The sequence below is a fragment of the Alosa alosa genome, chromosome 1, assembly GCF_017589495.1.
Source record: "Alosa alosa isolate M-15738 ecotype Scorff River chromosome 1, AALO_Geno_1.1, whole genome shotgun sequence".
Classification (NCBI taxonomy): Eukaryota; Metazoa; Chordata; class Actinopteri; order Clupeiformes; family Clupeidae; genus Alosa; species Alosa alosa.
Genome location: NC_063189.1, coordinates 18,731,639 through 18,746,206, shown reverse-complemented (window position 1 = coordinate 18,746,206; position 14,568 = coordinate 18,731,639). Strand labels below are relative to the sequence as shown.

Genomic DNA, 14,568 nt, shown 5'->3' with positions numbered 1-14,568 from the left:
TCCCCCCAAAAGAGTCGGTGGAAGACATGTCCTCTGATCCAGTTTTTATAAAAGAAGCCAATCATGTATTGGATACATACTGAGAAAACAGTGAAAGGCTCAGATCATCATTAATGTCCCAGAAAATGCAGTTGATTGTGTGTGCAGGGAGATTGTGTATTGTAAATCCTCATAGCCAATGAGGACTGTAGGTGAATAAGTTAGCATACACTGATAGCATTAGCCTGACAAGACAGAGTTGGCATACCGAGTAATGTGGTGGCCATCCCACATCATTTGCAGTGCAGATTAATTTCCCCATGTGTCTCCTATAGGACAAATGTTGCCTGTTCATTAGCATGTAAATATCCCCTGTGTGTCCCCTGTAGGACAAATGTAAAGTCTGTTCAACCCCAAGCAAGTGTGTCACTTATAAAATATTTTTTAATAATCTGGTTAATTAACAAATTCCATGTGTTTTATTAGCAGCAATGCAGATCAGATGGATGGGTCTGTTAGTGCTCACTGCCCTCACTGGAACCTCTACAGGTAAAATGGACAACATGTCACTATAATGCCATAAAAATTTCAATGATGTACAGTATAGAAATGCAAATCAAACTAAATGTACCGTATAGCAGTACAAATTATGACCGCTGCTCAGTACATTCTCTCTGCCAAAATATATCACACTGGTCAATTTGTCTCCATCTATACTCTGTTCCCTACTTTGTGAGTGTTTGTGTTTGTGTTTGCTTCTGTGTGTATGTGTGGTCACTCATGAGTATGTGTGTGTGTGTTACAGTGTGAGTCTGTGTATGTGATTCTGTGTGTGTGTGTGGGGGGTATAGTGTGTGTGTGTGAATGGTGGTTGATGCAGGACCTTGAATCCAAAATACCACAAAAATGTTGTCATCTTGGATGCAATGGTTCAAGTAGTGATTTAGCAAAAATTGCATTTTTCCATCTTTTGGGGGGCCCAGTGCACAGGGAAGTGGAGTTAGTTTGGAAGTTTGTTGTAAAAGTCTAGTGGGGCTACATGCCAACCAAGTTTCATGTGCCCCGGTGTTTTGGTGACCTGGGAATGGTTGACCAGAATTTCAGGAAGTTGATGACGAAAAAAATCAAAAAAACTTTGACAACTCCTATATGACCACTTTGCTAGCTATATATCGGCAGTCATAATTAATATTTCTATACATGGATTGATATTTCTATGCTGTGTCATCATTCATTGCTTTGATACACTCTAACTCATGTGCAGTAAATAGTACTATAATCTGTACTATTTTCAATCAATCTAATAAGGTATTTAAACTGAAGAGATATTCTAAATTCTAAAATATTCAGAGATTATCTTCACCTGAAAATCCAAACCATGTCAGAATGAAACCATTTTTACAATTCCTTGTACAAATATGCAGTTTCCATCCTGACAGTCATTTTCAGTCCAGACTTCAGATGAACCTCTCTGAACTGAAATTGTGGTTAAGTTTAAGTACAGTTAATTTACATGTGTGTTGTGATCAATCTTCTCCTCTGTGTCAGATGGATTTGCTGTGCAAACTCCAGACAAGTCCGTCTCAGCTCAGTACAGAGCCTCCGTCACTCTGCCCTGTGGAATCTCTCCAGCCACCAGTGCAGTGGATCTGGAGTTGCGCTGGCACCGACCCGATGGGTTCAACACCCCGGTTCTGTTCTACAGGAACAAAGCGGTACAGCCTGTAGAACCTCAGTACAGGGGCAGAGTGTCTCTGATAGGGCAGCTGGAGAAGGGGAACGTGTCCCTGAGACTGGAGAACCTCACGCTGGCAGACAGAGGAGAGTATGTGTGCTACATCAAGAGTTCCTCATGTAAAAATAATATTTTTTATGGAATTTAGTGTAACAAGTTCAATTGATACATTCAATTTGCATTTGAGTATCAATTTCCTATTTACTGTGTGTCTGGTTCCCTCTCTCTGTGTGTCGGTATGCATCAGTGGTAGGCTCTGCTCCACTTATTTCATTGTCTGAAGAGCCTGTGCTCACCTGGACAGACAGAGAGGGGAGAGTCCTACCTGCAATCCCAAGAGTGCTTTGGACAGGTAATCACACAGTCTGCAGTCATTCAGGTTCCTGGTGACAGAGTCCTGCACAGGTCCGATCTTTTAAAACTGCACCTGACCCGTTTTCCAGGAGCAGAGCTAGTTAAATTCCACACCCGATCAGACCCGACCCAACCCGCATTAAATAAAACCGACAACCGACCTGCACCCGAATTAAAATCAGTCTACCACATTAGACAGGTTTAAGAAAAGGTTTCATACAGAGGTAATTAGCCTAATTGCTAAAATGTAGGCTACCACAATATAATACTCCGGGTGATAACATTTTACTTCCAGCAGATGTGGCTCCAATAGGCTATCGCCACAGAATTGACTAATTTATCTGTGCTGAAGGGCTGATACGCAGGAGGGTGGGATCAGGACCAGAGTGGGGCCACTTTTCAGCCCGGGAGTTTCAGACCCAAGACCGGCCCACGTTTTCAGTAGTGGTGGAAATCGGATAAATGAAGCAACATTTCAGCTCTTAGGAGGCTGGCTCATGGCCTCCCCATCACTAATTTCTGGGCTCATCATTTTCAGTGGTCGACTGGTTGATCTGTTGCTCAGAGGCTACAATTTTTGCCGCATAGGCCTACACAGATCATGCTTCAGTTTTGTTATCAATATTTGCATACTGCAAGGTCTATGAATCGGATACAAAAGGCTAATATTTTAAGTAATTTAATATGTTGCTTGCGAACAGCTTGACAATGCTACAACGTCCAATAGCCCAATAATTACATTGCTAATAATTATTGCCTATAGGCTATCTCTCTTTACGAGTTGCCACTTTTGTCTGTAATCTGGAAGCTTGGCACAGCATTCTACCTGGCCGTTTCAGTCCCTCCTGGCCTCTTTCTACCATCCATCCTTCCTGACGCTTATGGGTACTGTACGTATCTGAGAAAACTTTTTGGAAAAGACGGGCTATTTGGACCCAACCAACTCTTTTTGGGAGGGGAGAACTCCCTCACATGGTAGGCTACAACCCATGCAGAGGCAACGGTGTCATGCACAGAATGCGGAACGTGTAAAGCCTACTCTAAGAAAACTGAAAACTGATAAACATCATATGGGTGATTTCCCTGAAATCATCAGCATGGTGTGACTAGATATCTTAACATATAAGCTTACTTCAGTGTGATGTCATTCAATGGTTAGGACAGAAACATTTCTACACTCTCTGTGTGTGTTTCCCAGATGATGCTGGTTTGGTGGGAGTGAGTTCCTGGCTGCTCTCCTCTTCCTCTGAGTCAGAGTGGCTCTCCTGCTTTGTGGGTGTGTCTGATCAGGAGATGAGAGAGGGCCGGATCTTACCGTACATCTCCAGAGGACAGACTACAGACACAACAGGCCAGCGTGGTGGGTATTGATTACAATTTACACAAACTATGGTGTATAAAGGCAGTGCCGGCCCGAGCCTTTTGGGGGCCCTAAGCAGAATTTGATTTGGGGGCCCCCTCCCACAACGCAGAGTCACCTGTGCTTGGCGATAATTGACAACTTCACACTATAATGTCATATTATAAATTAATACAGTGAGGTTATGTATTAATACAGTGACTGATTATGAACTACTGTCCCCTGGACACAGATGCATAAGGACTTAGGCTCATTCAGTAATCCATCCCCTTGCTGACATGCCAAAAAATGTTTTGGGGCTCCGCTCTACACTTCTGGCCCCATGTGCTTGGTAAACCAATGTATTAGTTGTTATTTACACCAACCCTGTCACCTTTTTTAATCTTAGAGGGTACTAAAAATCACAGATTTATTTGAAACATTCATATTCAAAGTGAAGCACTAAGGGTGGTTTACTGAAGTTGAATTGACAAATAACAAATACAACAGCATTTGTATTTGTTGTAAACAAGTACATCCGTTTAATGACTTGTTTTCAACAGATTTGCAGAACAAAATCCGCAAATGTGCATTAAATGATCAATCTTCAACTACAAAATAAAACCAAAATAGACAAACATTAATAATCAAAAAATAAAATGTCCCAAAAAATAGATACTTATTCCTACTTCCCTGGCTTTCAGGTATCTGCAGCTCTGCAGTGGATGAACCTGCAATGATTAAATAAATACATAAATAAATAAAACAAAACTATGTTAAATGTGTCATGTCATATTAACAGGCTATGTAACCATTTGCCATCAAGAAAACCTCACCTTCTGTGTCATCAGCCATGGAGGCAGACACTTGATGAGGTAGAGTTAAGTAGTGGTAGAGATGTGTAGTACTTCAACAGTGTCTCTGAAAAAAAAAAAAAAATATTGCATAAGTGCATATTTGATCGAGCAGAATGAGTTTATTTTGCTATCATTACTTACACTCATCAACAAGCAATGCCACATGTAACAATTCATATTCTATTGGCAAATGAGGCATAATCAAAAGTAACGCTTAACATGGTGATCTACTGCAGCCTAAATATTAGGGTAGCACCGCTACATCACTTGCCACTATCTTAATCAAATGTAAGTTTATTTCCATCACAGAAGTCTCCCCACCCAACATGGTATATTTTCTCAAACACTACCATCTCTCTCCAAAGATCTTAGAGCAGAGCGCACGTACTGTTCCATCTTTGCCTATGAAGCTGGAACGTTACCGATGCCCAGAGTCGCGCTAGTCAGTGGGTTGGGACTGGGAGCCTGGGCTTAGCCTGCTGTTGCTATCAGACTTACCACTATGTCACATATTATAGAACAGTAATAAACTATCAACACTTTCAGGTGCGAAATCAGAAACAATCCCTCTGTGGTAAATTTGCCTTCAGCTCCGTTTTCATGTAGCTACTGTAGTGCTAATGTCCACTTCAGTCAGCTAGCTAACTTTAATTTACAACATAAGCCCACCTATGGCTAGGGTACATGCTTGATTGAACATCCAAAACAATCCCAATATCCTTGACATCTGAAATACACCTAGATAAATATATATTAATGGGAGACATTTCTCTGTTGATGGCAGGGATTTAGCTCTGGTGATGGCTTATATTAGATCATGACAGCTAGCTAGCTACCTCAAGCACAAAACATACTGTAAATAATCATGCAAACATACCTGTATCTTGCTCGTTTTTCTCCTCCTCTGTCATTTTCTTCTTTCTGTTTTCGGCACCAGAGGGATACGTCCTTTTTTGTGACTTTTCTTAACATTACCATCTCTTCCGATTTTTGAACTTGATGCAGTGTCTGCACGAATTGTCTATGCACCCGAGGTGTCTAGTTTATGCGCGTGACTCAAAGGCTGGCAGACACAGTAGAGGTAGGCAGACATATTGATCATGAAATCAGAATTTTCTTGTTTTGAATTATTAATTGTTTCATTTATTCATTCATTGATGTCACTTGTTTATGTTATTTATTATGTAAAAAAAGACACACGGGCTGGCCCTGTATAAAGGTGCCAATGTTTTGGTACAGGTTCTATCAAAATGACTGTCCCCAAAGTGTTGTCCAGAAATGTATCAGTATTTTATCCCATTGCAGGCCATTTGACTGTTCCATTCATCATTATACTTCTTCTGTTGACACTCATCTTTGGGGTTTTCCTCATGACTGCTGCAATTATAGGTTTTGGTTTCAAAATAGTTAAGACTAAACTATTACGTCTGTTGGTTTTACATACAACATAGGTGCCTGGAATTACAAAAGAGTCACAACATGTGCAGGTGCAGTTACCCCTCCTATCATGTTTTATATATTGCTATATAAATTGTTATATGAATATGTTATATAAATATGTCATGTTTTATATATTGTTGAAACTTTAAAAGCCTGTATGCTGACGCTGTAATAACAGTGGACAGAGCCAAATGTCTGTCATCACTCTAATACTTTTCCCTTCTGACATGGTTTTCTCCTATCAGAAGAATCTTTGCTACCTAAAGGTATTTTATCTAAGCCTATGGGGCATTGAATGTGATTATCTAGTATGAAATTCAACTCCAGTATATATCTCCTATGTCTGAAATACCAACAAGGATTTTTGAAAACAACATGCATAATTGCAACATTATAATAAATGTTAAATGTCAGGACTTACCGGTACTAAATCTGTTAAAAGTCTGTACATCATGACATGATCTACATGTTCACTCATCTGTTTTCTTCTTTCCAGAAAGGGCAGAGAAATGCATGAACACAGAAATTGTAATCACAACCCCAGGTAAGCTATTTCTGGTTCGCTTTAAGGGTGCATAAGGGGGCAGTTTGATTGATCGCTAATGAAATGAACAAGATGACATTTGTTGTTTTCAGATTGGGATAATGTGAAAGCATTTCAAGGTAAGAGCACTAGTCATTAAACCAGATGCACTGCAACAATATACCCAGTCAGAACTGTTCGAGCTGTATTAAAATAACACAACTGTGGAATAATAAAGGTAGGCTAACATACTGTGCCAGTGTGTGTCTTTACCTGTGTGCTTGTGTGTGTGTGTGTGTGTGTGTGTACTTTGCAAAGTGCACTTTGGTGATTCCAACGAATGCCAAGACAGAGAGAGCAAGAGAGAGAGATAGAGAAAGAGAGACCCTTGTGAGTGTAAGCCCATGTCCTTTTGTGCCTCTCAATTCAGTTAAGGACATCAGTCTGAACCGTAAAACTGCCCCTGACTTTCTGGAGGTGAAAGATGATGGAAAAAAGAAAAACACAGGAGTGAGGTGTCCTGATCCTCAGAAAGCCCAGGACCATGTAAACAGGTTTCCCCATGTTCTGTGTGAGGAGAGATTCTGCTCTGGACAGCGCTGCTGGGGGGTGAAGATTTGGGCAGAAGGATTGATGAAGAATGACCACATCAGTGACAAGCAGTCGTGGTATGTGGGGGTGTGCAGTGACACAGTAAGTCAAACACACAGAGTCCCTTTAACCCCACAGAACGGCTTCTGGGTTCTCCAGTATGAGAAAGGAACAGGACTCTTTGCCAACACAGACCCTCCAACTCCAGTGCAGGTGGCAACATTGTTTAAGAGGCTGGGGGTGTTTCTGGACTGTGACAAACACACTCTGTCCTTTTACAATGTGGATACTAAATCACACTTGTGCACCTTTGAGAATGTGAAAGCTGCCAACCTGATTCCTCTGATTAGTCCTGGAGTCAGAGATTCTGAACTCATGAAGATATGTGCAGATGTAGACAAGAAACAAAAAGGCAAAGACGAGAGCACCAATAGGAAAAATAGTAATAAATTAAAACTAGATGTACCGCAGAGCGGTACAAGATATGACCGCCGCCCAGTCCAGCACATTTTTTCCACAAAAATAAATCACGCTGAAAGGCCTATATGATTCTAACTGTCTCGCTAAATTGCATTATCCACACTCAATTCTCACTGGTATCTGCTAGACAACAAATACCAAAACATGATTAGTTCATAGATTTCACATGTTAAATTCATTTTATACAACCCCACCCCCATCTTGCCTGTTCATAATTCTGAGAAATTCTTGTGTGCATGTGTGCGTGTACATGTTTATGTTTATGTGTGTGGGTGTGTGTGTGTGTGTGTGTGCGTGCTTGTGTGTTTGCCTGTGTATGTGCCTGTGTATGTGCATGTGCATGCATGCGTACATATGTCTACTGTGTGAGTATGTGTCATACGTATGATTACTGTGAATGTATGTGTGAATGTATGGTCATCCTAGGCCCTATGGTTCTCAAGATATTCACAGAAAACTGTGTCTTCGCCCTACCCTCCTTTTCGGGGTCCAGTCCAAACAGATCAAAATGAAAAATGATGGTTCCATGCTATCCATGTGGGGTTCACGTGCCCACCAAGTTTAGGTGTACCCTGGTCTTTCAGTGTCCGGGAATCCTTGTTGGTGAACGGTCACTAAATGTACACATAAATTATTTTATTGTAAGGCCCCCATGAACGAAAGTTCACAAAACGTGGCATGCATTGTCATAATGATCCTACATTTTCAATTTAGGGTTTCATAATGATCCTACATTTTTGCAATTTTTAACTAGGTGGCAGTTTTGACCATGTCAGCCAGAGATATTGTGATGAAAACACTTAATTGTTTGCTTTTTAATTTTTAACTAGGTGGCGCTATACATGAAATAAGTGGTAATGGGATGGGTTGACAACATACAAAAAAAAGGTGGACCTCCTAGGCCCTACGGTTCTCGAGATATTCATAGAAAACTGTCTCTGGCCACCTACAGGCCAGTTGGTGTATAGTAACATAAATTAATTTATTGTGTGGCCCCCCATGAGTGGAATTCCACGAAACTTGGCGTGCATTCAGAGGGTGTCATAATGATCCTACACTTCCAATTTCGTGCAGTTTTGACTATGTTAGGTCACAGATACCTGCAATTACAACACCTCATTTTTACTTTTTTGTGTTTAACTAGGTGGCGCTATACATGAAATGAGTGGTTATGGAATGGAAATGGAAATTTGGACATGCAAAAAGAAAAAAATAAATAAATAAATAAATAAATAAATAAAAAAAATCTGACTAAACCTATATGACCGCCACTTCGCTGCGCAGCGGTCATAATAAGTCAAGAAGTGATAGAGTTTTAATAGTTTCACTATTGCAGTTTCCTTCACACCTTTGTAGCTCTTGTTGTGTTGAATCACACACTTTCAGTCTGTGGAGCTGTAGGACATGTGATCCCATCTCTTATGGGGGGATACATTAACAAATATTCCTCTAAAAGACACAAACATACAGATAAAGCAGAGTAGGGGTGAGTAAAAGAGATTAGTCCTAGAGTGTGTATGTGCTGATGTAGAGAAGGGAAGGGAAATAAATAAATGAATGAATGAATGAATGAATGAATGAATGTAATCCTGCACTGCAAAGGACACAGTGGGAATCAGGTCCAGCTCCAAAGGGAGAACAAGGCAACACAAACCACACTTGGCTAGAAGGCCAAAGGAAGCCCTCTGAGAATGATCATTTTAGAATGAGGAACCCTAAATGCATTGGGTGCCATCAGACACTCCAGAGCCTGATCAGAGTGGAACTGATCACCACATCCTATTCATTTAGCTTCTGATTGATTGCTCCTTCCTGTCATCATTGTCACAGAGTGAGCCCCAGAATGGTTGTGAGTTTTACATAATGTGCAAATGTATGTAAATGTATTCATGTTTGGTCTAAAATTGATCCTTCTGCTGCAGCAGTCTGATCATGTTTTTTATGACAATCTGAAGCACCTGCTATAGCTGTATAATCCAACCAGTTCCCATCATGGGCCATCAGGGATACGGGGTTGGCTGGAGGCAAATGTAATCACACAACAGAGTGTCTGCTTTCTCTCCTCCTTCCACGGCTGCTGCTTCTCCTCTCCTTCATCCTCTTCCTCTGATCCTCTGTTCTATAGATTTGTCTCTCCTTCACCACTGATCGCTCTTATTATGACCGCCGCGCAGCGAAGCAACAAGGATTCCTGGGACACTGAAAGACCGGGGTAGACGAAACTTGGTGGGCATGTACCCCCACATGGATAGCATGGAACCGTCATTTTTCGTTTTGATCTGTAGCCCCCCCGCTGGACTGGACCCCCCGAAAGGAGTTCTCAACATATTCACAGTTCTGAGAACTGTGAATATGTTGAGAACTGTAGGGCCTAGGATGACCATTTTTTTCCGTATGTTTGCCTCCAGGGGTCATGTTAACCCATTTCAAGTGCACACATGTGCACAAACAGATACACACACACACACACACATACATTCACAGTAATCATATGTATGACACATACTCACACAGTAGACATATGTACGCTTGCATGCACAGGCACATACGCAGGCACACACACAAGCACGCACACACATAACATAAACATAACACAAACAATCAAGAATTTCTCAGAATTATGAACAGGCAAGGTGGAGGTGGGGTTGTATAAAATGAATTTTACATGTGAAATCTATGAACTAATCATGTTTTGCTACTTGTTGTCTAGCAGATACCAGTGAGAATTGAGTGTGGATAATGCAATTTAGTGAGACAGAATCATATAGGCCTTTCAGCGTGATTTCTTTTTGTGGAAAAAATGTGCTGGACTGGGCGGCGGTCATATTTTTTACCGCTCTGCGGTACATCTAGTTCATCTAAGATTTGGGTTTATATCATTTTCAATCTCATGCATGCAGCTTTAAAAAGTTTATTGAATCATTCAGGTGCAATTGGTATCCAACTTTGACTGTTAAGCCCTGGAAAAAGAGAGAGAGAGAGAGACAGAGAGGGAGAGAGAAAGAGAGAAGACCAGTTTGGTCGAAAAATATATGTTTTGGAAATACTCATATAATTGTCTGGTGTCCAACTTATTCACTTGTTTTTATATGCTGTAACTACATGTTTTTACCTAACTTTGACTGGAATTTGTAACATTTAAATTGACCATTTATTGTGTCATAACCTGTAAATGCATTATCATTCATCTACTATAACTCATGACTTCTAATAACTGGTTTCCATCACTGAATATGTTGTAACGTGTAGTTTATTGAATTGTTTTTATTTGTTTTAACATTTTCTTACCTTACCAAGACTAGATTTGTGTTAATAATAAACTGTAAATTCATTAATCGTTCATCTTATTCCTGACATTTAACTATTGGACTATACTACTTGGTAATCTTGTAGATCAATTCTGTCCCTTATAATTCAGACACGTATAGATCTTCTGGTGTTTGTTCAAGTCACTTCATGCAAGTCAGAAGTAAGACATGCTATGTTTGTACTGTAGATAGCAAAACACCTTGTGTGTGTGTGTGTGTCAAGGAGTATTAATTTAAAGTATGAACTGGTTAACTGAACTGAATCTGGTGAATGGAGATATGGACTATTTCTGTTTGTTATGCACATTATTGAAACGTGCTGTACATTTTGCACATGCACTTCTGCACATTATGAATCTGTGTGAATCTATGTGTGCACGTGTGTATGCGTGCATGTGTGAGTTCCAGTGTATATGGTCACTTGTGTGCATTGCCAGTGTGTGTGTGTGTGTGTGTGTGTGTGTGTGCACATGTGCGTATGAGAGCCCTTGAAAAGTCTGAAATATATTTTATTTTACCTAAATATTTACATTTTCTAATTAAATGCCATAATGTCAGGAAAAATATAAAGTTAGTGTATTCGCTGAATAACTTGTTGACTGACTGACTGACTGAAAGTTGTATACAAAAAATAGTGAAGCCTGTCTAAGCATCATAAATACACACAGGGGAGGTGTAGATGTGAACAACACATCATCAGTAGGGTAAAACTAACCTGTCTCACGACAGTCTTATCTTCTTCTCTTCCCTCTCAGTCTTCTGTAAAACTGAAAGTAATATGTCATCTATTATATCAGATATGTTTAGCACACACTGTAATTAGATTAGATTCAACTTTATTGTCATTTAGCAGAGTACAGGTACAAAGCCAATGAAATGCAGTTGACATCCAACCAGAAGTGTAAAGAAGCATTAAATACAAAGTGCAGGTAGAGTATGATTGTGTATACAATAGGGATTAATAATGTACAGTGTATAGTTGGATAAATACAGGTTTTCCAGATGACACGTCAACAGAGATAAATAGAGTATATTAGAAAATATATATAAATATAATGTATAGCAGTGTTTTTCAACCACTGTGCCAGGGCACACTAGTGTGCCGTGAGAGATCATCAGGTGTGCCGCAGAAAATTACCCAAATGTCACTCACTGGTTCAGAAAAGCAACTGTTGCATCAAAGAATTTATAACCACATGCTCTCATTGATTGTATGATTGCACTATTTGTGGTATGCAGGCATTGTACAATGGGGGCCCCATATCCAGTATTCACAAAATCATCACATATCCAGTTCATAACAACAATTAAATTAGATATACTGTAGTCACCTACAAATGAAACAGAGGGCGCTTGTTTTATTGAGCAGGTTTTGCATAGAAGACATAATAAGGCCATATCTGTGTATTATTTGAAATTTTAGGCTATGGTATGTTTATTTTTTCTTCACATAGGATGTTAGTGTGCCGTGGGATATTTTAAGTGTCAAAAGTGTGTCGTGGCACAAAAAAGATTGAAAAACACTGATGTATAGTATGGGGTGTTAGCAGAGCAAGGTCATAGGTGAGACAGTGTAGGAGTAAATGTAAACAGGTAAGCAGTGCAATACAGTCAATGTAAACAGGTAAACAGTGCAGTAGTGAAGTAAACAGGTAAACTAGTAACAGCTAAAGTGTGAATGCTAGACAGGAAGTGAAGTTTTGTTCAGCTGTTAAGAAGCTGCGCCTGAGCCTGCTGGTGCGGGAGCGCATGCTCCTGTATCGCCTGCCAGATGGGAGTAGACTGAAAAGACCATGGTTTGGGTGGGTGGCATCCTTGACAATGGATTAATGCGGACACAAGATGGGGAATGACTACTTGCCCTGGTTGTAAACATTGACCTCCACTTTAAGGTAAGTGTTTTAAATTAAATTCCTGATTGACTAGTTCATGATCCGAAATTTGCATGAAGACAAGTGGCAAGTTAAGTGTTTTGTGGGATCATGCAAGAATCAACTGCGCAGGCAGGAGTCATGCAGGATTCCGTCATACACCTCTTTACTCTTAACTAAGGAAGATGGAGGCGTGAGGGGAGGTGGTGGGTTGTGAGCAAAGTTAAGCCGATGCTGCTGCTTCAACAGGTAGGCTGTGAATAAGTTACCTGGCAGATGAAGAAGGAGGCGTGGCAAATTGTGTCACGCTCCTCCGGAACTTTGTTAACACCTTTAAAACGCATTTAAAACGCTATTCGTAAACGCCATTAAATAACATTTTCACACACTGTAAATCCAAACAATCTATCTCAAAATAATAATTTAGTACAACTTAATCATTGAAAAAACAAATGAACAGTTTTTTTCTTCCAACTCATCCTGGTTAATTTCTCTGTGCTCTCATTTTGAAACTGATGACTTAGAGACAGCATTGATTAGCACACCTGCAGATGTCTTACAGTTTAGGTTTGGGAAAGCAGCGGGGTAAATAATTAACAAGAAAGGTGTTCACATTTCAACAAGAAAGTATTCAGTGGATTTGACCTTGTGCTAGTTACCAATGTCTTGGGCCAGTCTTTTATACTTTGTTTAATGTGAAAGTAACAAGTCTGATGGTGTAACAAAGAGTAAGAGGGGCCTGACTGTCTTCATTGTTTTCTCTCTAGGTGTATAACCATTCATCAACTTGGAATAATGGTGTGTGTGTGTGTGTGTGTGAGAGAGAGAGGCGTGTGTGCGTGTGTCTGCTAGCTGACACACTGTAGAAAACAACATGAAAAACGTGAAACATGAAAACATGAAAAACATTTCACTTAATGGAAGCTTTTGATAGTGCACGCCACTAACGAAAAACGGAAAACCACCAGGACACACCACTCCGGGTGTAGGCTACTCTGGAACCATCACTAGGTCACTAATTTGTGCGTTATTTACGTTTGATTACATTTCAGATGGTGGTGCGTGTTGGTTTCCTGTAGGCCTAATAGAGCACTTTTTTCTTTATTTATTTTTCTATGTCCGTATATTGGGGGGGACATTTTGGTCATATTTGAATATTGGGGTGAGGTGTCCTGATCCTCTGAGAGCCCAGGGCCATGTGGTTTCCCCATGTTCTGTGTAAGGAGAAATTCAGGTCAGGAAAGCACTGCTGGGGAGTGAAGATTTGGAGAGAGGCAAAGATTGAATCTAGATTGACTCTAAGATGGACTCTGACAAAATAATAAAATAGAAGCAGTCGTGGTATGTGGGGGTGTGCAGTGACACAGCAGAGCGAATACACAGAGTCCCTTTAACTTCACAGAACGGCTTCTGGGTTCTTCAGTATGAGAAAGGAACTGGACTCTTTGCCAACACTGACCCTCCAACTCCAGTGCAGGTGTCAAAGCTGTTTAAGAGACTGGGGGTGTTTCTGGACTGTGACAAACACACTCTGTCCTTTTACAATGTGGACACTAAATCACACCTTCGAGAATGTGAGAGCTGCCAACCTGAAGTGGGAACTTTTGCCGTGTAGGCGCCTGTACTGTACGTGCGAAGCCGGCAACTTTATGACGACATAGCCCCACCTCTCTTAGACTTTTAGGTCTATGGACATTGACTCACTCTTAGGACCAGTCCCTGGTGGACGTTCAAGGTACTGCAGGTTTTTGAACTTTCAGGTTTGACTTCATTGTTCAGTATCGAATGCTGCCACTTGCTCACCATCCTTTTAAGTTTTACAAATCTGTTGTGTGCATAGTTATGATGTCATAGCAACATGAATCAGCTAGATTGTGAAAGTCTCTGATCATAGACAGTAAGGCCAGAGTGAGATCAGTGAGAGTGATACTTGTGTGAGAGTGATACTAGTGTAAGAGTGAGACCAGTGTGTGTAGTGGACTGATGGGACATTCCAGGTCAGCTGTCATAAGAGGCCTCCCCACTATTGCTCCAAAGACGTGCAGGGGGCATGCCGGGCTAATCCCGTCCCAGTAGAAGGCGGGACTGAGT

The 14,568-nt window shown here is 40.6% G+C and overlaps 1 protein-coding gene across 1 annotated transcript; it reads left to right on the top strand.

Annotated features, from left to right (window-relative positions):
* Positions 1-470: 470 nt before the first annotated feature.
* LOC125295097 (butyrophilin subfamily 1 member A1-like) lies at positions 471-14,092 on the top strand. The gene is made up of 9 exons (XM_048244295.1): positions 471-528; positions 1,528-1,722; positions 1,772-1,833; positions 1,961-2,066; positions 3,267-3,428; positions 6,201-6,248; positions 6,341-6,367; positions 6,658-7,316; positions 13,880-14,092. The coding sequence occupies exons 1-9, from the start codon at positions 471-473 to the stop codon at positions 14,090-14,092; spliced, it is 1,530 nt and encodes a 509-aa protein (XP_048100252.1).
* Positions 14,093-14,568: the final 476 nt, after the last annotated feature.